Source organism: Pelodiscus sinensis, chromosome 1 (assembly GCF_052426305.1).
Source record: "Pelodiscus sinensis isolate ZL-2025 chromosome 1, ASM5242630v1, whole genome shotgun sequence".
Lineage (NCBI taxonomy): Eukaryota > Metazoa > Chordata > Testudines > Trionychidae > Pelodiscus > Pelodiscus sinensis.
The window spans coordinates 236400751-236425830 of NC_143052.1; the positions used below are offsets into that span (position 1 = coordinate 236400751).

The 25080-nt window shown below is 44.1% G+C and overlaps 1 protein-coding gene across 2 annotated transcripts; it reads left to right on the forward strand.

Annotated features, from left to right (window-relative positions):
* Nucleotides 1-1379: 1379 nt before the first annotated feature.
* Nucleotides 1380-25080, forward strand: LOC102463676 (interleukin-1 receptor type 1-like). 2 transcript variants are annotated; one of them, XM_075917370.2, is made up of 13 exons: nt 1380-1518; nt 2015-2110; nt 7733-7799; nt 11474-11686; nt 12900-13149; nt 13892-14078; nt 15352-15514; nt 16702-16767; nt 17822-17945; nt 19528-19676; nt 20601-20744; nt 22473-22634; nt 24188-25080. In XM_075917370.2, the coding sequence occupies exons 3-13, from the start codon at nt 7739-7741 to the stop codon at nt 24580-24582; spliced, it is 1914 nt and encodes a 637-aa protein (XP_075773485.2). In that variant the 5' UTR covers nt 1380-1518; nt 2015-2110; nt 7733-7738; the 3' UTR covers nt 24583-25080. The 2 variants fall into 2 exon arrangements, with proteins under 2 accessions (XP_075773485.2, XP_075773487.2); XM_075917372.2 differs by lacking the exon at nt 11474-11686 and having other exon boundaries at nt 24188-25078.

Consider the following 25080-nt stretch of genomic DNA (forward strand, 5'->3'; position numbering starts at 1 on the left):
CAGTGATTGGGGCGTACGGAGCGACAGGCTGAAATCTACTCACCATGGGCGAGTAGAAACAGCGGTTTGTCGAGCCCTGCACATAACTAAACACTAAGAAAAGCACAGGTTGTTATAATGAACCATAAATCCACTGTCCCTGTTTTGTACATGCTATTTAATGTCTAGCAAAGGAATGAACATAATCTCCAAGGTTCATCTTTTGAAAGTGTTGTGCAGGTTTCCATTGAACATAAGGATGGATAGGTAAGATAAGAACAATTGTTTTATGAAAAGTGCTCAACCACAGGTGATGTGGCATTTTGTCTTTTATCGATTTCCTGTGTGAGTTTATTCCAGGGCAAAGTGTCTGGTTTCACGCACACAGTTGTTACTGGGGCATTTAGGGCACTGGATGAGGTACTCTGTCATTTGCGATAAGGATGTGTCAGATCTATGGATCTTGAAAGGCATGCTAAGGGGGAAGGAAGGAGGAGTTGATCAGTGTAGATATGGCTGCAAGTTTTGCATCTGTATCTCTAGTGAACACAGCAAACCCCACATGACTTGCAGCTGGATTTGCTGGTGACCCTGTCCCCTAGCTTGGGCTTTTAATATAAAAGCATAGAAGTGTAGGACTGGAAGGTGCCTCGGTAGGCCATCTAGTCCAGTGTTTCTCAACCAGTGGTACGAGTATGCTTAGGGGTACTTGAGAGAAGTCTGGGGGATACATCAACACAACTGAAATTTGGAGAAAACTGAATTTTTGTTTTAAATTTTACCGCGTTTTATTATTTTTGTACTTTTTACACTAAAAAATTTCATCGCCCGCCCAGCTACCATTAAGTTGTTTAAACAAATGTGTTGCAATGGTAGAAAATTTTTTTGTGTGTCTGAAAACTGTAGGTACTAGGGGGTCTGTATACATTTTTTTTTTTAAAAAAAAGAGGTACTTTGAGAAAGTTGAGCATCACTGATCTAGTCCACACCCTGCCACTCATGGCAGGATATAGTTAAATATACTTCCCACCACCACACACACACACACACAAACACACATAGACACATTTAACCAGATAAGGCCTACTAGGGGCTGGGGACAGGTTCTGCTGGGCTGGGCAGATCACTAGTGTGAAAAACTGGAGTGGGGGTAAGAGGAGCCTAGGGAGGACGAAGCCCTGAACATCTGGCCTATCCTATACAATTGGGACACCCTGAACCCCAAGTGGCTGTGAGTGAAGCCAGCTCCAGCAGGCTCTGCCCCAGGTGGTGTAGCAAGAGGAGTCAGGGGGGCACTAGAGAGGGAGGGGCAGGTGAAATCACAGGAAAGACATCTGTGCCCCCCCCCCATGCTCTCGGGTGGGACTTGCGGGGTGCCCCCGCTGCCAGCAGGGCTCTTCGGAGAAGGGGCCAAAAAGGGGATCGGGGCTGCTGCGCACGCACCTGATCCCAGTCCCGGCTCCTTTGCTGCACGGTCTCACCGGGCCGGGCCCCGCCCGCTTCCCGTGCGGACAGGAGGCGGCGGCGCCTGGGCTGCAGGTAAGTGCGGGGAGCGGGGCCTGGTGGGGAGCCGCGCGGACCCTGCTGGCTGGCGCTGCTGCCGGCCCCACAGTGCGTGGCGGCTGCTGGGTGCCCGCCGCAGGGGGCCGGTGTGCAGCACGTGCTGCCCACGCAGGCCGCGGGAGCCAGGAGCCACCCTCCTGCCGCAGCCTTGGGGACCCTGGCAGCTCCCCGCGGGCAGGACTGAGCCATGCTCGCCTTCTGCCCCGCGGCTCAGCCGGGCTCCGTGTGTCTGGGCAGCCAGCGGCTGCTCGCGTGCCGGTGGCGGCGCGGTTATGCAAGGCGGCGGGCAGCAGTCCCAGCCAGCTCCGCTCTTGTGAAACTTGTTGCTACTTCCCATCGCTCACGGGGGGGGCCCCGGCAAAACCGAGCAAGGAAAAGAGTCTCGCTCCGTGTGGGACAGAAGCCCTGAAATTGGAGCTGCGGTTCAAAACCAAGGGGGCTTCGGGCTTTCCCCCTGTTTCCATCCTCACAGATAAGACGCACGGCCCCTTTGTGTGATCGGAAGGAAGAGAAGGCTGCATACAAACATGTTCAAGTGGGAGACACTTAATAGATACAAAAGGAGAACGTAAGTGGGGAAGATTATTCTTCGTGTCTTTCCGTTGTGACCACCTAGGGAATATGTATTACAGCTGTGACCACCTAGGGAATATGTATTACGGCTGTCGGGTCTCCTGTTGATTTTGCTGCTGGCTTGACACATTGTTCTGAATGCAACATAGCTGGTCTCAGGATATTAGAGACTCTTGGGCCGTGTCCAGACTCAGGGGTTTTTTCGGGAAAAGTAGCCTTTTCCCGAAAAAACTTCCCCTGCGTCCAGACTCAAGCCGCGTTCTTTCGAAATTATTTCGAAAGAACGCGGCTTTTCTTTCGATGGCGGTAAACCTCGTTTCACGAGGAAGAACGCCTTCCTTCGAAAGTTCCTCTTTCAAAGGAAGGCGTTCTTCAATGTAAAGAGGCCGTCTTCGAAAGAGAGCATCCAGACTCACTGGGTGCTCTCTTTCGAAAAAGCGGATTTCTCTTTCAAAAGATCCGCCTGCAGTCTAGACGCGATCTTTCGAAAGAGGCTCTTTCGAAAGAAGCCTGCAGTCTAGACATAGCCTTGGCGAATGAGATAAGGAACAGAGGTTGGTCCAATAAAAGATAATACCATATCCACCACAGTTCACGTTATTTTATGACTGCTACCTAACTAGTCCAGTTAGCATCACAAAACTGGGGGTAAACTAGTTTCTTGATGGAAACTCCAGGCTGAGTTGTAAAACCTACATTTGAATACAGGTTGAACCTCTTTAGTCCAGCATTCTTTGATCCAGTAACATCTATGGTCTGGCATGATTTTAGTTAACTGAATGTCTACTTATCATGGATATGGCCAAGTTTCTGGTGGTCCCATAAAATATGTTTACAGCCACCAGTCCTGGCTCTCAGTGTTCTGTGCTATTATTTAGCTCTAATTTACCCCTACATGTCTTCTAAGAGCCCAGTAAGCAGTGAGGCTATGTCTAGACTGGCCCCTTCTCCGGAAGAGGCATGCAAAGCAGGCAAGTCAGAATAGGGAAATCCGTGGGGGATTTAAATATCCCCCGCGGGATTTAAATAAACATGGCCGCCGCTTTTTCTGGCTTGGGGAAAAGCCGGAAAAGAGCGTCTAGACTGGCGCGATCCTCTGGAATAAAGCCCTTTTCCAGAGGATCTCTTATTCCTACTTGCAAGTAGGAATAAGAGATCCTCTGGAAGTAGGAATAAGAGATCCTCTGGAAAAGGGCTTTATTCCTGCCCCCAGTGTTCATGCTCCTAGAGCTCCAGAGCTGGGATGGCTGAGCCTTGTGGTGCAGCACGCCCTGATTCCTCCCTCCCCCAGTGCTCAAGAGACTGGGCTTGGCCAGGCTGTGCGGCACGGTATGCCTTCCACTGGGGCTGTGGAGGCTGCGGTGAGCGCACATGCGTGCCTGCCTCCTCACCTCAGTTGGAAGAGAGAGCACATGTGTGGCATGCTATCCTGCCTCGCCTCGTGGGGGTAGAGGTGGGGCCTAACAGAAGGGGCAGGGCTGGAGGTGGGGCTTGTGGCTTGCCTCCCCCACCTGCTTTCACTGACCGCCCATGCTGAGGATAGTGGACTAAGAGAAGCTCAGGTGGATTGAAAGATCAGTTTGATGAGGAGGGGCACCTTCAGGAACTGCACTGGAAATTCTGCCAGAGAATGGTAGAAAACCAGCATTGTGTGTCTCAAGATTGCATCTATAGGGGCACTCGGAGAGAGACTTCCTGGCACTGAGCATAGATAACACAGCTGGAGACTAATGTATCTAGTATTAAAAATCTACGCAAGGCTGTGCAAAAAGTTATAAAGAGAAAAATGGCAGAAAACAACAGGAAGTCAGAAATAATCTCATTCTTTTATATAATCTTCTCTTTCCATCAAAATAGTTTCATTTTTTAAAAACAACGAAGAGTCGTGTGGCACTTTAAAAACTAACAGATTTATTTGGGTACAGCAGAGTCTCAGTTAGCTGACCTGAATGGGACTGAGTAGAGGATGGTCAGATAGCAGAAATGTCAGATAATACGGAATAGTAATAAAAAAAGGGTACAAATATGTATAAACTCAATTTATTACTAATTCTAACAAAAAATAAAATAGAATATTTCAACAAACAAATAGAATTTGCAACACTTTTCTGAATAAAAAACTTTTAGTTTTTAAAGCAATAAGTGATCAGGAGTTTTTTTGGGGCATCCTTACTTTTCTTCGTGGTAAGATCACGCCAGCGTCTGAACACCAGTAAGTCTGTAGCGGTTGCTTCCTTCTTTTGCTCAATGTAAATTAGTGCTGTGTCAAGAGCCTTCACTCCCTCACTGTGACACAATTTATCCATTTTCTCTAGTCCAATAATATCGTCTTCTATATTGTCGTCATCACCATGATTCACAAGGTCAATTAAATCTTTATCAGTCAGCTCTTGTTGCTCATCTTTTTCCATCCATTCCTGTATGTCTTCATTGCTTACATCTTCACAGCCTGGTATCTGTTTCAATAAGATTAAAAGATTTTCACAATTGTCTTGACTTGTTTCTTCATTATATTCATCTTCATTCATTCTATTTTTCATCATCAATAACATCTATAAGTGATTTAAGAAGCTGACATCGATATATATTTTTTGAAAGCTTCAATAAAACCCTGGTTCTTAGGTTGACACAATGAGGTGACATTTGGTGGTAAAAAAAAATCACTCTTATGTACCCGTCCTTCAGTTCAATTGTGTTACAATGAGATGGCACATTATCAATAACCAAAATAGCTTTCCTTTCTATTTTTTTTTTAATTCAAGAATCTTTCTACTGAAGGAATGATTATAAAACCAGCTCATTATAAAACCAGCTTCGAAAAATTTCAGTGCTCATCCATGTGCTTTTTTTGGTTGCTATTCCAAACTGGCAGTGCTGTAGGAGCTATGTTTTTGAAAGCACTTGGATTTTCCTATTAAAGCAAGTTTGAGTTTATGGTTACCTGAGGCGTTACTGCAGGCAAGAATGGTCACTCTTCCTTTGCTTCTTTTATAGCCAGTAGCTGAAGTTTCTGTACGGGAAGCCAGAGTTTTCAATGGAAGCATTTTAAAATTTAGCCCCGTTTCATCATTATTGTAGGTCTGTTCATGCGATAACCCTTCATTATTTACAAGAGACAAAAAATGTTCTTTAAATTTAGTAACTGATTCTGAAACTGCTGATAATGTTTCACCGAAGATGTTGAGGTGCCTCACTCCATAACACTTTTTCCAACGGTCTAGCCAGCCTGTACTAGCTGTGAAGTCGGCTTCTCCTTCATTAAATGTGTTGCGAAATGCCAGCGCTTTTTCTTGTAGACTAGGGCCCATTATTGGCATGCTATGTTGTCTTTGCTGTGTGAACCACAAAAATAGAACTTTGCTCGCCTTTTCATATTCGCATTTTTTCATTGTCTTTTTTTTTGAGACCTTCATCTGAAGCCTTATCAGAGCACCATTTTTCAATTTCATTTATTTTTCTCTTCCAGTCGCCAACAGTAACATGCCCCGCACCATATTCTGTTGCCACTTTTTGTATAGTTTTGCCTTTATCTAGTCCTTGTAAGACTTCAAGTTTTTGTTTCATTGAAACAACTAGGGCTCGTCTACACTGGCCCCTTTTCCGGAAGGGGCATGTAAATTTCAGCAGTCGTCGTAGGGAAATCCGCGGGGGATTTAAATATCCCCCGCGGCATTTAAATAAAAATGTCCGCCGCTTTTTTCCGGCTTTTAAAAAAGCCGGAAAAGAGCGTCTAGACTGGCCCCGATCCTCCGGAAAAAGTGCCCTTTTCCGGAGGCTCTTATTCCTACTTTGAAGTAGGAATAAGACCCTCCAGAAAAGGGCACTTTTTCCGGAGGATCGGGGCCAGTGTAGACGCTCTTTTCCGGCTTTTTTAAAAGCCGGAAAAAAGCGGCGGACATTTTTATTTAAATGCCGCGGGGGATATTTAAATCCCCCGCGGATTTCCCTACGACGACTGCTGAAATTTACATGCCCCTTCCGGAAAAGGGGCCAGTGTAGACGTAGCCCTACAGTAAAATTCCAATAGTCCAGCATCCAATTGTACGGCACTCCTGATAGTTCGGCATCAAAATGGCAAGAGCCTAGTGAGTGAGCTTCGGTAAAAAACGAGTCATGAGACAGCAGCGGCAGCAGCTGAACTGAGCAAAAAGGATAAAAAGGGTTAAAAAACTGAAAACATTACAGTATACTGTATACAGTATGTACAATAAAAAGGGTTAAAACACTTTATATACAGTATATACTTTATACAGTGTGTGTATATATATATATATATATATATATATATATAAAACCACCTTATAGTACCTCCTGATAGTCCAGCATATCTGATAATCCGGCATCATCTGGGTCCCAAAGGTTCCGGAGTATCAGAAGTCTACTGTACTTTCTTTCTCTCTTCACTTGCCATGCTGATAAAAGAAATTTCAATCTACAGTACTGGCATCATCAAACAAAAGCATGACTGCACTCGTGCGTGGTGTGGGTGCGTGGCGCTGATTGTGACTGGCTGTTGTACATGCTGTATTCTTATTCGTCATGTTGGTGGGCAGCACATGATGGCAGATGGCACGTTGGATAAAACAGAATGTCATGTGAGCATAGGTCGGAAAATCGAGACTCTACTGTATAAGGTTTTTGTGGGTAAAAATCACTTTGTTATATGCATGGAGCCTGACTTTAAGGTGCCACAGAACTCCTAATTGTTTTTGCAGATTCAGACTAACACACCTACTCCCTGAGACTTCTCATTTTTTTTAAGTGACCCCAATGCACTATTAAACATTGCTATTTATTCACTGAGTTCTATGAGCAAATGTGAGGCCTCCTCATTAAAAGAAGTTTCTCAAATGTCACCCCAAAATGTCTGTCTTTACCTTTTATGCTCAACGTACTCTTTACTTTCTACATTCTTGCAGCCATTCACCCTTTCTCGTAGCTAAGCAAGACTGGTCATGTTCCATACTTGGAAGGGAAACAAATGAGTTTAAAAGAGGCAAACTGGTATTACAAGTTGTAATGCTATTGACTCAGTACATGGTACTGTTCTTCGCTGATTTCCAAATATTGTGCTGTGGGTACTGACAACTGTGTTGTACCCATCTCCATTCTGAGATGTGAACCAGTGATCATTTAAAGATACCGTGGCCCCTTTCACAAGAATGGACTGGCTAACCCTTCATTCCTAGTCTAATTTCAGTTGTTAGGAAGAATGTAACTCCCTATCTAAAATCCCTCTGTTTCAATTGAAGAAGTTATTCTTTGCTCCCCTTTTAATAGAAAATAATGAGTACTGTGTAGTGTAGCTGATGCAGAATGGGCCTATTGTTCTATACCAGAGGTGGGCACATTTCACTAGATTAGTTATTTTTCAACTTTTCCTATGCCACTTAAACACAGCGTACAGACTGCCAGGGATCTGCAGACTACATGTTGAAAACCACTGTACTAACTGGGTAGGTGACTCTCCAGTGTGCTGCAAATTTGTAAATCACCTTGGAAGCCTTCATACATGTAAATAATGTGAGGAGTGTATGTTAATTGCAACTTTGAAAATCAGCTTTGAAGTGTTTTTTGAAAGCCATTATTGAAGTCTTTCTTTTTTCATCCTCCCTAGTGAACCATGACAGCAACAACATTGTTCTCCTGCAGTATAACAGTATTTCTTTATTCAATCAAGGCAGGTAAGTTTATCAATGGATGCTTAAGGGCTTGCTCTGATACTGGTTTTTTTCACACACATTGCAGTTTCCTGGAGAGAAGCTGCTTCTAAATATATGCACATCTAAAGAGTAGCAATATTAATAATTGGAAGACTTACCCAGCATTGACAGGGTCCTTCAGGACAGGGGGCTGGCAGTGTGGGGGTGCAGGAGTCAGTGCAGGGCCTTGGGAATGTGGGGGCTCAGGGCAGAAGACTGGGTCCACCAGAGTTCAGAGGGCCTCAGGATAGGGGGCTGTGGATGGGGGTGTATGAGAGTGAGGGTTGGGGGTGAGGAGAGGCTCAGAGCAAGAGTCAGGACAGGGGATAAGGAGAGGTTCTGGGCAGAAGCTCTCTTCCTCCCTCCTGCTCCCTTCTGGAGTGTGTGGGGGGCAATTGGGGGCTTTCTCCCTGCCCCTTGGTGGCTCACGGAAGGGGGGTGCCGGCAGGGGTTTTCTCCCTCACTCCTGGTCCCTGCCTATGGGGGGGGGGGGGGAAGGGAAGGAACTTACCCCATGTGGTGGCAGGCAAGATGGCAAGCCCCAACCCTGGTGGCCACTCCCTTGGTGGTATGGCTGCCCTCAGTGGTCACACTGCAGTATAGCTAGCTGTCCATAGGTCACGGATTTTCCAGGACTGTCCCGATTTTAAATATTCTCTTCCGATGTCCCCATCAAGTAGTGAAATGTCCCAAGATACCCCACTGAACATTTCACTACTTGATGGGGACACCGGCTTGCGGATAGAAGCGACCGAGTCCGTGTACTGTCACTGCTCCTCGCACGGCACAGCAGCCGCAGCCTCCTCCCTCCCCTCTGTAGAGGGTGAAGGAGGCTCCATTGGATCTTTGCTGGCTGGAGCGGTCTTCTGGGAGCATGTGGTTCCTGTCCCCGCCCACCGGCGGGCTGACACTTTGCAACTTCGTTCAGCGTGGAGCTAGCGCCAGTTCCGCAGGTCCGAGCAGCAGCTCTCACAACCTGCACCGGGGCTCTTGTTTCTGGGCAGTCCCTGAGCCCGGCATGGCTCTCAGGCAGGCAGGGCCGGCTTTAGGAAGTGCGGGGCCCAATTCGAACAGTTTCGACAGGGCCCCGGCAGCCAGGATTTTTTTGTTGAGCAAAAAAAAAAACCCCCCCCCCCCCAAAAAAAAGTATCACAGGCCCTTTAAATTCCCAACTACAGAGTCATGTCCCACCTTCCCTCCAAACCCCGGGGCCAATGCCTCCTCCAGTAGCGCACCTGGAACACCAGCACACTTCTGGCTTTAGGGTGCGGGGCCCGATTCAGGGGAATCGGTCAAATCAGCCTAAAGCCGGCCCTGCAGGCAGGACAGGAACTTGCTCATGCTCAGTGCCTGCATGGTCACTCTACCATCTCTACCACTGCCTGCTTTCTCCCTACCATCCTCCTGCTGCCTCACCACCGTGCAGCCCCTTCCCCCATCCCCCGCAGGATTGCCCCTATCACCCAACCTCCCCCTCCTCACGCGCAGGCAGTCGCTTGTTCTTTGTTACAGCGGCCACCACTGCCAGGAGGGGAGAGGGGCTGGGGTAGAGTCAGAAGCAGCTGCGGGCCGAGACTAAAGATGCTGAGGAGCCGCTCCTGGACTTCAGAACTTTTGAGCTGCTGCCTGAGCCCCAGCAGGGACCGAGCAGAACACGGCTGGTGCGCTATCACCCCCTGGGAACGTGCTCAGGCCTGGCAGGTGCTCTCCATTCCAATCGTTGCCTTGCTCTCTCTCCCCCGTCCCTCTCCATCCCACTGGGGGAATGGCAGCAAGCCTGGTCTGACGGAGATGGTCGGGGTTTCTTCACACCCACACACCCCGCGTCCTGCTAGTGGGACGCTTGACTTGGTGCTGCAGCCTTGTGGCTGCACCAGGGTCCCGTGTGTGTGTCCAGGGGAAGGGGGGGGGGGGGTGAGCTCCCTCCCCCTTCCCACCCTGCTGCAATAGGGTGCAAAGCCAGGTAAGCATCTCTCCTCATGCCCAGACCACTGCATCCCACTCCCCACGTAAAGACCTTATGACCCCTGCTTGCTCTGACACCCTCCCTTGTTCCTGCACTCTCCCTCCTGGCCAGACACCCTGCCCTAAGCCCCCTCTGGTACCCTCTCTCTTGGTCAGACACCCTCCTTCCTGGCCAAAAACCTTATCCCTAAACTGCTCTTTGCACCCTCTACCCTGGCCAGACACCCTACCCCAAGCTCCCTCCTGCACCATCCCTTCTGGCCAGACACATTGGCAGCCCTGCCCCCCACACTGAACCCTTTGTTTTGTCCCCACCCCAGAGTCTAAGGGGGTGCATAAAATCCACTAATTCTGGAACCCCAGAAAAGTAAATCTGGACTATAGGAAGCCCTGGACTAGGGATGTTAGGGTATGTCTACACTACCACCCTAGTTCGAACTAGGGTGGTTAATGTAGTCATACGAACTTGCAAATGAAGCCCGGGATTTGAATTTCCCGGACTTCATTTGCATGTTGCAGGGCACCACCATTTTTAAATGTCCACTAGTGGCTACACGCGGCACGAACTAGATAGTTCGGACATAGTCGATGGAGCCATGTAAATTAGCTTACTCAGCATAGTCAAAGAAGCGGGGATTTAAATAATTGAGGTTTACAGGATCGGTCGGCAAAGGCTTCCCCAGCCGACAGATCCGTATCTAGACTGCCGCACTGTGTTGGATCAACTGATCGTCAGCACAGCGTGGCGGCCATGTTTATTTTAATGAAGCAGGGATTATTTAAATCCCCACTTCTTTGACTGTCGAATAAACTAATTTACATGGCTCTGTTGACGGAGTCATGTAGTCTAGACACATCTTTAGTGAAAAGTTAGAAATAATATATGACAAGTATGGTAAATGGAGAATTGAGGCGGTGTGAAGGGTTCTGTGAGCTACACTTTAACTGTAACAGAGGTGCATGCAGTATGTGTCCTTCAGTTTTGCCACCCCAATATATGAATTGAGGTGATCTCCCTGTATCCTGGTAAATACCTTGTGTTCTTATTATGTTTACCAGCACAAATAAATTACTGTAATACGATAAATGCTTCTTCACTGGTAATGTAATAGGTGCGATTTGAATTTAGATGTTTGAAGAGGGAGAAATATCCAGTTTTCCCTATGTTTTTAATATAATTGATGTTTTTTAAAAAGTATAGATGATATGGAGTATGAAAATTTCATAACATATGCAAAAATATAAGACGTTGTGACTGTGCCTTTACAATTACAAAAATAGCTTATTTGTATTAGTATATTATTTGCACAATAATGTGTCATATTGCTCATTGTTATCTGATTATGTAGCAGAAGTAATAATATCAATTGCTGTAAAGCTACATAATAGCATAGAATGCCTTTCTATTTCAAAGGATCCTCAATTGCTCTTTAAGCCAAAGGCTTAGCAAGCTGTGTAGCTTGCTAGCTCAATGAATATCCTAACTTCTGTATGAAAATGTTGTGGCTTGCAGCCAGGCCATTAGAATGAAGAGGCTGATCATAAGGCAGATGCTTTTCCATACAGAAGGATGGAACATACATTATTTTCTCTTGATGACTTTGTGACGGGGTGCGGTCACAGAAGACCCCTTGTGGGTGCTTTCCAGAGTGCTGACAAAGCCACTGACATTTTCCTTCTTGCTCTCTGAGGCTTCTCACTACCCTGTTCTGCTGGACATGCCCACCTGGTCTGCTTCCAGTCAAGACACAGAGCTGAGTGCATGGCCTCCCCCTCCACCCCTGCTCCCCAGGGAGCAGAACAGACTCTGAAACTCTTCAGGTCCAAGCAAAATGCAGTTTTGGGCCCAGCTTCCTGGGATACCACTCCCAAAATGGGATCAGACCTCCAAATGAATTATTTAGGTAAGCCCCCTTTAACAATGAAAGGAGGATGTACACACTGATTGCCCCCCCAGGTAACAATTATTTCCACTGGGCTTGAGAATAAATAAAAGTGATTTTATTAAGTACAAGCAGTAGGATTTAAGAGGCTGTAAGTGAAAACAGGCAGAGCAAAATAGATTACAAATTTAAAATAACAAAACATTTAGCTAATTCAAACACTAAAACCTCGGTACAAACTTATTACGAACTCACCCTAAAATTGTTCTTATTCCAGCTAAGTCTGCACACCAGGAAAGCTCTTCTCCTGGGGTCTCTGGCTCTCTTTCTTGGGAGTATAATGCCAGCCAAAGATAAAGAAACTGCTAGCTTCCCGTTGTTTTATGGATTCCACATTTGGGCGGGAATTCTGTTTCTACATTCCACCCTTACATGGAAAAGTCACAGTTGGTCAGACCCTACCAGTTGGGAAGGTCACATGACTTCCTAGGACCAACCACTGTAAAACTTAAAGGACAAAACAGGCTGTTTACGGCTGACCAGATCTTGAGGGAAACAATCTTGATGGCTTGTATTTGCACTTTTAAAACCATGAAGCATTCCATACTTCATCTATCTAACTTTACACACAAGAATGATGCATACACCGATATAAGATCTATAGATCCAGCAGATTATGACATAAAGATTGATAGGTTACATGAGGCAATTTGTCCCAAGCAGTGTATAAGTTATGCATATTTGTATCCATGAGTTCATTTCATAAAGCATAAGGAGGGGGATCTGTCACAGACTTATTTCAGATGAAGAAACTAAGTTAAGAAAAGAATGAAGAGCAAATAAGAAGTGTGTATCTGAGAGAAAAACACGATTCACTAACATTCTGCACCTAAGATGGAAAACAAAAATGGCAGCTCTGCAGTAAGGATTCGCCTGCATTTAAAGATGCAGCATACAGAAAATAGAATATACCAGTTCAGTTGCCTTGCTACATCCACCACATTGCTGGTTGTCTGAAGATGAATAATAGTAATTCTCTCTCTCCTGTAACTGAATTATGGATGAAACATCTGAAGAAGTGGGCTGTGCCCATGAAAGCTCATGATACCATCTACATGTTTTGTTGGTCTTTAAGGTACTGATAAACTATTCATTGACACTCTAGTAACTTTGTCAACATAAATTTTCTTTTGCTAATTTAAGTTCTTTTGTTTTTCATTTTGTTTTCCTTTAGAGGAATGCAAAGTCTACGATGTGTTTCTGAACCAAAATTTTGTTCATGAAGGACAGCCTCTTGCTGTCAACTGTTCAGTACATAGAACACCGAAGCTTGAAAATTTAGACTACAATGTGACATGGTTCAAATCTGGTAGCCAAACATCTGTGGCTAAAGATAAACATTCCAGAATTCACCAGCAAAATAACTTAATTTGGTTTCTACCTGCAACTTTAGAAGATTCAGGATCCTATGAATGTGTCATAAGGTAAAGACATAAAATAAAAGTTCTACTACTACAGAAGTAAGCTGCAAAGTTGTGCGTTTTAAAAAAAAATTGTTCTTTGTTTTTGCTTTTTTGTGGGGAGCGTGTGATATTCAGTATATACTTACATTTCTTCATAAGCGCTGCTGGGAAGGGAATATGTCCAATAGAGGACATATTCATAATATTTCTATCCTTTCAAGATGGGCTAGATATAAAAGTGTCAGTTTACTATAAAACAGGTGATCTCAAACTTCATTGCACTGCGAGCCCCTTCTGACAACAAAAAATACTATCTGATCCCTATGTGTGTGTGTGGAGGGGGTGGGGAAGTCTGAGCTGGCTCGAACCCCACTGCCCCGGGCAGGGAAAAGCCTAGTATCACTGCCCTCCGGGCAGGAGGTCAAAGCCCAAGGATGTCAGCCCCAGGTCAGGGGCCTGTAACCTGAGCCCCACTATCCAGTGCTGAAGCCTTTAATCTTTGGCTTCGGCCCCATGTGGTGAGGCTTGGCCTTGGGTCTCATTCCTGGGCTCCAGCAAATCTAATGCCAGCCCAGGTGATCTATTTAAATAGGGTCATGATCCATTTTGGGTTCCTGACCCACAGTTTGAGAACTGCTGCTATAGAAACTTTTGACTTCCTAAGCCCTCCCTTTCCTCCTCCAGAAGAAGCTACATATCCTGAGGGTGTGAGGCTATACCCATGGATAATAGTTTAATTCAGCTATTTTATGTTCCATTGCAGGAATTTAACAAGCTGCAGAAAAATATATATGAAGTTAACGGTTTTCAAGAATATTTATGGTTTATGCTTTAATGAAAAATTTACCATTGGGGAGGAGATACTAACATCATCAAATGCTAAGGTTGTGTGCCCTCATTTGGAATATTTCAGAGACGAGGAGAATACTTTGCCCATTCAGTGGTATAAGGTAAACATAGAACTTTTTTTGCAGTCATAACCCCTTGATATGTAAACTATAATCAGTGTTTTTAAATATCAGTCACTGATATTTATAAATGGCAGTGGAAAAACAACAACATTATTTGCACGTGAGAAGAGCTTTTGCACAATAAACTGAAAAAAGTTCCAAAGGTGACAGTTACCCTTTAGTTTTTGTTGTCTAAAGGCATGTACTAATTATTGACCCTCACTTTCTTGTATTTATGAATTATGGGTTAGAAATTGAACTCAAATTTGAACCATTGAACCACATAGCCAGTGGGTGCCATATTCTTACCTGCTACTCCCTTCTACACTAGAGTTCTGTGCCATACATGAGCAAGAATTCATATCCCATTGAGAAGTTACACAATTCTGAAAATTTAGGGAACAGAGTCTAACTCTCTAATATGGCATATTATAATCTTTTCCTTTTTCTATATTGTCTCCTAGATGGAATGTGCTAGGTCTGTGTGCTTGGCTGCACAACTTGTGAAATGGGGCTGGTTCTGTATATATAGCCCACCACCCAATATGTTACATGACTTGTGTGGAAAATCATAAATGGTGTGGAAAAAGTGAATGAAAAAGTTATTTACTTATTCCCACAATGTAAGAACTAGGGGTCACCAACTGAAATGAATAGGTAGCAAGTTAAAAACAAACAAAAGGAAGTTTTTCTTCACTCAGCGCATAATCAACCTGTGGAACTCCTTGCTGGAGGATGTCAGAAAGTCCTGTCGTCTAATCCTTTTTTGCTACTGTCTTTCTGATTTTGGAAAATTATTTTCTCTTCCTTTCTCAGTTTCCCCAGCTGTAAAGTCTGAATGATAATAGTTATCCACCTTCCTTGAGGAAATGTTGTGAGGCTTGATTAATATCTCTGCAATCCAAAGCTCCATTTAAAAGAAGTTAAGTACTCTGACATATCAAGTACAAGGTATGTCAGGTAGGGGGTGCCCAGTCATTGCGGTACCCTAGATTAGTGGACATTTCTGGGAATTCTAGACTCTCATGGCTTTAATTCCTCCCTTGTAAAATGAATTATTGTATAAGTAAGCTTGTCTGTCGACAGATCTGGAGTTTGTTTGAATCACAACCTCAGAGTCTAGGAAAATGTTTCTTTGTCCAAGACAAATCAGGGAGACCATCCCAGCGTTATAGTCCAGGAAAAGCTTAAGCTGTAGCATACAGGCAAGCTCTGGAGGGACATGATATTGTATTCTATCTGTGATTTAACAGTGCATTCTCATTGTGTTTAGGACTGTAAGCTGCTTGAAGAGGAAAGGTTTTTCTTTTTCAGTGATTACCTTGTGATTAAAAATGCAACTCTACATGACAAAGGAAACTACACGTGCAGAACATCATATAGTTACAATGGAAAACAATATAACATTTCGCGAGACATTAGTCTAACTGTGACAGGTATACAGCTTTCTTTTACATCATGACACTTGGAAAATATTATCCAAATTCTCAGCTACTGCTAAATAACAACACTGTGTATGTGTGTGAGAAAGCGAGATGGCAGCTTACACGTCACTTCTGTATTCTGGTAGTCCTGCTGCCATTGTGGTCAGTTTTGATCCCCTTATGCCAGGTTAGAGCAGGCCCAGAGCTTAGAGAGATGAGAAGAGTAAATTTAACCTAAAGCATCCGGTCCCCTGCTTAATTTCATCTGGCCTGCAGCAAGCCCGGAGACTTGACATCCTGCCCCGCCGCCCTCGCACAGGACTTGAACTGCAATCACCGGTTCCCCCTGCTGCAGGGGGAAGCGAAAGTGCCCGGGTGGTCGGCTGTCTCTGTGGCCTCTAGGTACAGGGACAGATGATCAGGGAAACTCTGAGTCCACATGAACCTGCCTCCGCAGTTCCTATTGGCCAGCAACCATCGCCTATGGGAGCTGTAGGGGCAGTTCCTAAGGGCACAGGCAGTGTGCACCACACAGAGCTGCTTGGCTATATCATGGCATCTTCCAGGAGTGGCACAGGTCCAGGGCCTGTCTTAGCCCCAATGCATCACTGACTAGGAGCTGCCTGAGGTAAGTGGTGCCCAGGAGGAGCCCACTCTCCTTACCCCCGCCTATACTTGAACTCCTGGGCCCAGCCTCGAGCCCCTCTCAGTGCACGTACCTCTACCCCAAACCACCTGCCCAAAGTCTAACCCTCCTTCTGCACCCTAACGCCTTGCCAGAACTTGCACCCACACTCTAACCCCCTACCATAGGTCAGAACCCCCTCTGTAGTCCAAACCCCTGGGCCCCTTCCACACCCTGAACCCTTCGGCTCTGGCACAGCACCAGAAATTACAAGAAGCTCCCTTTCCCCTCCATGGGCTGTTTGTGACCCATGACTGAGTTTTATTGTGGTTCAGTGGCTTCTGATAGAAGAAAAGGTCCCCCACCCCGGACCTAAAATACCATAAATAAATCGGGGAGTTGGCCATTGCATATACGACTGATCACTATCCATTCAGAAGTCACTGTTTGCACGTCTTTGTTTAAGGAATGCAATGGAAATGTCATTACTGTGGCAGTGTAGTATTTGCCACGTGCGGCAGCTGCCAATGAATTTCTGAAATAACTTTTGTGTGCGTGGTTTTTGTTTGTTTAGTGAGTCCATCGAACACACCACCAGAAATATTTTACCCAAGAAACAATTCCATTGAAGTAGAACTTGGTGAGCAAGTTTTCTTATAGCAAAATATGAATGTGGATCCTAAACAGAATTTAGACTCGAGAATTTCCTAGTGCTGTTTGCCTGGTTCTATCCTCTTTTACAGCAAAAGTGCCCCTTATACAGTGAAAAACAACTAAGGGTATATCTGATCGTACTTTCCAGCATGGCTAGACAGATGCACTAGCTTTAATCAAGCAAGTGTGCTAAAAATGGCACTGTGGCCACAGCTCACTGCTCGAGTTTAATTCTGCTTGATCCCCTGCGTATGTACTGGGGTGGCTAGCTAGCCACACTACTGTTTTTAGCAGAATGTCTCCAGCAGAGCTTCTGCATGTCTGTCTACCTGTGCTGGGAAGGATCCTCCAAGTCAGGGGCAGATTAACTCTCTTCTAGGGGCCCAGGACTAGTAGATTTTGTGGCTCCATTCTAGGCTCTGGGGTGGGGCCAAAATGAAGGGTTCAGTGTGGGGGAGGGAGTTGTTCGGGAAGTGGGTTGGGAGTGGGAGTGCAGAGTCTGGGCAGGAGGTAAGGTACAGGATTCAGCTCAGAGACCATATAGTAACAGGCAAGAGGTTTGATCTTCCAAACCCTAGGAGATGTCTAGAGGATATTTTTGAGAGGCAGAGAAAGTTGTATGGGGCCCACATTGCTTTTCCTAGCCTTCTCCTTGACTGCAGTGCAGCTCCTCCTGTGCTCTTTGGAAGTGGGTGCTCTGGAATGCCCTCACATGTGATACAGATCCTATGAGGAAACTTCTGTGAATATTTTGAGTGACTGATGCCACAGAGAATGGTTATTCTCTCTTGGATTCAACCCTTTTGGCCCTCCCTAACATGAAGCTCCCTGAACTTGCATATGTGGGTCAGAGGGGTTTCTGTGAAATGGAATGGGAAAGCGGGGAGAGTAGAGTATGGAGCTGCTGTTACTGCTGTGCCTATCCCTGGCCCACTCCATGCTTACAGCTGATTTATATATATTAGCAGAGGGAATTAATTGTATGGCCTTTAACTACGGTTTAAGAATTTAAATCGCCACTTTGTAATACTGTCTTATAGGCTCACGTGTCATAGTGGACTGCAATGTAACAGGCACTGAAACGTTTCAGGTGTACTGGACAGTCAACAACACGTACATTGATAAATATTTTAAGGATAGAGTTTTTGAAGAGGAAGATTATGAGTAAGTATACTTCCAGATCAGAATGTATTGAATTAGCAGCTAAAATCTTGTGTGATTTCTCTATTTTGTTGGTGTAATTGTACTGTTCCACAAATAAACACACTTTTGTGATCTTCTAGTTGTAGGTGAGGCCAGTAGCACTACCTTTTGCCAAGGTTCCCAACACTTGTGGTTAGAAGAACATGTTTTTAATCACTTATTTCTTTGCCAAATTTTATTTATGCCGAAATTTTACATGCTGGGTTCTGCCTCAAACTGAGTTAAAAATTTTTTGACATTCTCGAGAGAGCTGACGGAGCAAAATGATTTTTTTAACTCGGTCTCAGAATTCTGGCAACCTTGTATTTGAAACACTCTAGGGCCTACATGCTTTGGGGCAGGGACCTCAAATGTGGGAGGAGATGGTCTCTGTGTCAGTGATGTACATTTTGCCATCCCCAGGAAGAGCTATTTAAATTTGGCGTAGTTATGAGCCTTGGAAACTTCTCAGATTGTATAGGCAAAGTCCCCAAAGATTCAACCCACATGGAACATGCTTCAACTGAGGGCTCAGCTGGACTTTCCCTGCAACTGCAGCTCTGGGATGCTGCCCATTCTGGGTCTGGACATCTACATTGAGAATGGGAACACGAGGATGCCTATGCTTCAATGACTCAACCCCCACCCCTGCCTCATTGAGCCCAGGCAGAGTGGGAGAGGAAGCTGCTTGATTCAAATGCAGGGGGGACTAAAGCAAGACATGTGAGGGTGTACATAGGGAAAAGGAACATTTGGGAGGCAGAAACTGTGACTAGAGTCTGGCAGGAAGGGGCAGAGGGAAACAGGGACTTGGAGTGGGCAAGGAGACTGGGGCTCGGAGCTGGGAGATGAACTGGGTGGAATGAGGAGCAAGTAGGTGTGGGGGGAGCATTGAGACTGGATGAAGACTGGGACTTTCTGAGCAAGGAGTTTGAGAACCACTTGCACGAGGACTGGAAGTGGCATGGATGAGGAGTCTGGGTGCACGAGGCCTAAACTGACGGAGAGTGATGGTAGTCTCAGAATTGTGTTAGTGTTAGCTCCAGCCCCACTATGAGTGCATTTCCTACACCAGGGCTTGTGGTGGGAAGAGGGACCTTGTGTGGCAGCCTGTAGCAGGCCTTATGTATATTTATGCTGGGGAGCATTCTCCCCTAGCCATCTTTATAGTGTCTATAGCTACATCCACAAATTAAAAGATTCTAAAAACTCTAGCATGATCCTTTCGTTAAGCTCATGTTTTTTCAAGCTGAAATGCACCTGTAAGTCCACTGCATTTGAAATGGTAGCCTACAGAAATGACACACCTTTGAGGAAACAGTGCACCAGCTGTGCTTATTCTAAGGATGTCTCCTGGTCTCCATCCTGCTGATCAGAGATAGACAAAGTGTCATAAGGGCCACTTATAGTTTCCAGCCATCTGTCAGTTCTTAAAAAAAAAATCTGATACATGGTAGTAATGTTGAAGATCAGTGACTATTGTCCTGTTGTGATTGCTAGTGAAGAAACCACTTCAGTAAGGGTTGAGTAGTTTTTATTACTGTATTTGCTACCTTTTGGATAGAGGAACAACTTCCTATGAAGGACACCCTCTGACTACGGTGAGGCTCAACATTTCAGAAGTGAATAGTGAAGATTATGAACGTCACTTTGTCTGCCATGCTTTCAATTCCTTTGGCCAAGCTGCAGCATATATTATATTACAACACAGAGGTAAGGCATTAAGGGGTACATTTGACTTGACTTTCCCAGGAATAGCTGGATATTGTGCTCAGATGCCATAATAATAGGCATATAAGTATCTAGACAGACAAACTGCTTTTCCTTTTTATTCACTTTAAGGTGTATGGGTCTGGGAGGGCAGGAATAAGAGGAGAAGGTAGTGTAGGTAGGTGTGTGTATGGAGAAATTGGAGGGAAGCATATGAAGATTTAGATTAATAAAATGTTTGAATGTACACACTGTGAAGAGAAATTTTAAAAAGCAGAGTTTGTAGGGATTTCTACACAAGGGAAAATTATGAGTGAATACAAATGAATGAGCAAGGGTAAAAACTGCTGTGCTTCTGGTTGGATGTTCAAAAATTGAGGCACTCATAAATATGAAACTAAATGATTTGCTTGTGGTCACACACTGAATTGGTGACAATGCTTGGACTAGAAACTGAGTCTTTGAACTTGTTCACTGTTTTACTCACTAACCGTCAGAAATCCTCAGCCTGTAGTACATAGAACAATCAGTCATGGTGGGTCAAATGTAGGGGTTGGGTTACTTTTGAAAATGTGTATATTAATTTCTTTGTGCCAGGTTTTCTTCATATATAAGTTATGGCTAATCCTTTTTAATATAGAGGGGTGCTATGAGAGTTTATTCACATTTGTGAAAAGCATGTATACCATCCTCTAGTAGCAAGTGTTATGAAAGCATAAAATGTTAATTACTTCCCTATGTATTAGATGCTCTACTTGTTTAGCTCAACCAACAATTTTATAGTTGCTCTATAGTAATACATATGTATAGCTTCTTTTTATTAAAAAAATACAAGAAAAAAATAGTTTTTGAATTTTACTGCAACTGTTTAAAAGTTCAGTGTTGGACAAATTATGCAGTTTCTTTTTTTCTCTTTTATGGTTGCAGTTACAGATTTTCAGAGATCACTGACTGGAGGACTCATTGCATTGCTGCTTTTAACATGTATTACTTTATTGATCTTCAAGCTTTTCAAGATTGACATTGTGCTTTGGTATAGAAGTTCTTGCTGTCCTTTTGGAAAGAAAAAAGGTATGTCAGAGCAGCCAGGTGACTACTTTGTTTATATTGATTCTTGTAACTTGAAAATGTGTGCTTAGGAAAGTCTTTTGATGATGGGGAGGAAACAATCCTGTGCTATAACTTATCTGGGATTTTCTAAAGAAATTGGAGTGTGTTTTCAAAAATGGAAGGTGAAATGAGTGAGTAAAATGCATAACATGCTAAGATGAACACTCGCAATTATGTGTGGCAGTGATGGGTAGATACTTAAGGCAGAAATCCATGCTTTCCCCAGATGAGTGGATTGCTGTCTGCCTTACTAAAAATGCAGCCTTTTTTGCCATAAGCTTATCTGTTGGTGACCAGTAGATGTCACCAGAACAGCGTACTGCTATTTAGTAGCAATGGTACTGCCTAAGATTAAAAATAAACTATTTTTAAAAAGTTTTGTATGGGAGAGACATTTGTGATTTGGCCTGGAATATTTCTATTGAAAATCAGATTATCAGATTTTTCTCAAGGCGAGCACATTGTCTGCAAGTTCCTTTCCTTTACTCAGCCCCTTTTCTGTTTCCTTCTTTTTAAAACCTGAAAGCTATGTGAGGCAAGTGCCAAAGGGGAGAAAAATGCCTCCACTGCCCCATTTTTTGATTGTCATGTATTTTATTACTTTTATGCACTGTAGGGATGTAAGCAAAGGATTGAGAATGAGAGCAGCTGCCACATGATATTATTTGTACTACAGAAGCACCTAGGCACCCCTGTCATTGGCCATAATTCTGCTCTGCTAAGTGCTGTACTACCAGAGAACAAAAAATAGGCCTTTGCCTCCCCCTCCCCCAATTAAAATTAGAGTCCAATAATGTTTTTTGCAGCAAGGGGTTATTCTTCTTTTGGTCAACTAGAAACTATTTGTAAATTTGACACAAATTTGCCAAATACTTTAGGCCCAAAATAACAATAGTAATAATTCAGTGCTAAAGTCACAAAATGATTAAGAACGAAGAGATGGCGCTGGGAGACCCAGGTTTGAATCCCTGATAATCACTGGAGCAAGGTTTTGAACCCTGGGCTCCCCCTTGTCCAACTAGTATTAGCTTCCTGTCGTGCTCAGGGAGAGGGTTAATAATGCTATCTGTAATGTTTTCCTTGGGCAAGTAATGTTAGTGAAAAATGGATTTGGATCAAAAATGAACATTTTCACAGAAACATTTCATTTGACAAAATTTTCAAGTTTTTCCACCAAGAAATAAATTGGGGGTTTAGGTAATTTTTTTAAATTCAGGATGGTTTTGAAAAACATTTGGATAGTTTTGTTTTTGTTTATGAAAAATGATACTTTTTGTGGTGGGTAATTTCTACCAACTCTGAAACCCCAAAATATTCTCAAATTTTCTGTTGACAAATATTTGACAAATGGCAGCTTGGCTGTCTGGTATGCCACACTGTCAGGCAGGTAGGGTGGAAAAGAGGGCTAGGGAGCATTTTGGTGGGGACAGGTAGCTTTGTGGTTAACTAACGAGAACCTGTGGGACTGGGACTTCTTTTCCTATAGACTCCTAGCGTGCTGGGCTCAATAGATGATGGCAAGCCCCTTATCCATGAGGAGAGCATCAGTTAGAGCTATAACTGGTTGTACACTTCACTTTAATCATTTCATCTCCTTCCCAGAGTGATTTAAATATGAAACAACTACAAATTGTAATAAAGGTAGGGATTTTTTTTAAGAAGTCCCTTGCTCTTTCTTTATAACTTCAGATGGGAAGATCTTTGATGCCTACGTCATGTACCCAATAGCCAGTGGGGTGAGAGGCATCTACGCCTTGGACAACTTTGTTCTGAGAATACTGCCTGAGATCTTAGAGAGACAGTGTGGATATAATCTTTTTATACTTGGAAGGGATGATTTACCAGGGGAAGGTATGTTAAAAATTAAAGTTGCCCTTGCCATGTTTCCTTTTGGCATGTTGTTTTAAGATGTGTTGAATGTGCTGGTGATTGGGGGGAAAAAAGCAAATTAAAAGATTTTTAATTGTATAAATCTAGTTTAGTTGAATTGACCATACCATTGCTGATTGCTAAAGGTGTAAGGCACTCAGAGCAACTGTTCCTTACAAAGAATTTCTTCTTCTGAGACAGAAATACAAAATGGCCATCATTTAATTTTTAAAATACATCAAGTGAGAAGAACAAGGACACCAGTCATTATTGGTGCTTTTATGTGGAGCTTTTCATTAGTAGATTTCAAGGAGCTTTACAAAGCAAGTAAGAAGAATGATTCCCATTTTACAGATGGAGAAACTGAGGCACTGAGTGGTGCAGTGAGTTGCCTAAGATCAACCAGTAGGCCAGTGGTTAAGATGGAAGTAGAACTCGCATATCCTGATTCCCAATCAAGTGCTCTATACATCAGGAATCAGTGCCTTCTTTTTTGCCATCATTGCGGGTTGTGGTATAGATGTCTGTTCAGTGCAGGGGTGGGCAATAATTTTTGATGGGGGGGGGCAGGTCGCACTCCAATAATTTGGTAAGTGGTCAAGGGCCACACTCTTCCATGATATTAATTGAAAAGTTGCTAGGTCTGTGATAGAGTTTGAGTGCAGAAGGGATTTTGGGATTAAAATAGGGGATTACGGTGTCTTTCCTGAAAATAGGTAGCTCCCATTGCTGGAAACAGGCCAATGGGAGCTGTGAGATGGTGCTGTGGAAGTGCACAAAGCCTCTCCCCCCTTTCTCCTGGGCTTGCAATGTGCAGAGAGCTGCTTTGAGCCACCTATGGGAGCAGTGCAGGCAGGGATCCTGGCTGAGGCTGGTATGGGCCGGATCTGGCAGCTTTGTGGGCCAAATCCAGCCCATAGGCCATATTTATTTTACCCTTGGGTGAGTGGGACCTAAATTACAAACGCATTTCACACAGGTCACTGACAAGCAGAGGACAGTCTGCTGGGCCCATGGGCAAGATTGTGGGGGAGGCCCGTCTTTGCACTCTCAAAGGGGGTGGGGCCATGAGGGGAAGGGTTGAGGGCAGGGGCAGCCAGTTCTCCATGCCTCCTGAAATGCACTGCACCTCCTTCTGCCCTCAGAGCTGCACTCTGGTGGTGATTTAAAGGGCCCATGGCTCTGGTCACCATGTCTGCCGCAGTAGCAGCAGTGGTCAGGAGTCTCAGGCCCCTTTGACTCACCATGTCCCGGGGCAACTTCTCTCCTCTCTCCCCTCCCTCACTCATCTACCCTCCCCCCCCCCCCCCCCCCCCCCCCCCGGCAGGCCTGCTGACCAGCCCTCAAACCCCCTTTGATCATTGCTTAAGGGAGCTGGATTTGAACTAACAATCTATTGTTGAAAGGTTCTATACTCTTATTATTTCCCTGAGCCAGTCACTGCCCCATAAATACGTAGTGTGAAAATAATGAGAGACGTTTTATAGGTTGAAACTTTTCTACACCTACTTTGATGATTTTTGCATTACTTACAGCTGTGGCCAATGTTATTGATGAAACGATCAAACAAAGCAGAAGAGTGATAATCATTTTAGAATCAGAAGTAGCCAGTTACAATGTGATAGAAGATACCTTTGAACAGCAACTAGTGCTGTATAATGCTCTTATCCGGGATGAAGTAAAAGTTATTCTGATTGAACTGGATAAAATACAGAACTACACGAACTTACCAGAATCCATCAGATATATTCGGCAAAAGCATGGGGCCATCAGATGGAAAGGGGACTTCACAGAACCATCTGTTTCAGCAAATACAAAATTCTGGAAAAAGGTGAGATACCGAATGCCACCCAGACAAAATACGTCTTCTTTGCATCTGCGGTTGCTGCCAAAACATTTTAGTCATTCTGCAACAACAGAAAGTATTTGAATGACACAGACCAGCTCACTTTGAAATGTTTACTATGGATTATTTGTCTTCAGAAGTTTCTAATGTGCATTACCAACAGGTCACCTCACTCACTTAAATGTTTTCAAGGTTAAAAACAACTCTAACATATAATTTTGTTGTTGATTAAAAATTTAGTTGCCACTGTGTCTTTGTGCAGATATTGGAAAGTATTGTAGATATGTAATGCTAACATATAGCAAATGCAGTGATTCACATACTTTTTTCGATTTCTTTAAAAATATTTTGTTGCAGAGTACTTTTTTTAAATTAAGGGTTAATAATGAATACAATTAAATTAACTTTCATTATGCCTAGTTTTTTTTATACTATGGTTTTGTTGGTATTTTTCCCCCCTGAAAATAACTTGATTTGATCTGATCTGATCAAGGTACAGTAAAACTCCAATAGTCCGGCACCCAATTGTCCGGCACCAAAATGGCAAGTGCTCCTGATGGAACCAGGACAGAACCCGGAACT

Bases quoted from the DNA above. Each gene is read 5' to 3' on its own strand.
- LOC102463676 (XM_075917370.2), top strand. From the start codon at position 7,739: ATGACAGCAACAACATTGTTCTCCTGCAGTATAACAGTATTTCTTTAT. The intron at 7,800-11,473 runs GTAAGTTTATCA...TTGCTCTCTGAG, and splicing joins TCTTTATTCAATCAAGGCAG to GCTTCTCACTACCCTGTTCT. The intron at 19,677-20,600 runs GTAAGGCATTAA...TTATGGTTGCAG, and splicing joins TATTATATTACAACACAGAG to TTACAGATTTTCAGAGATCA.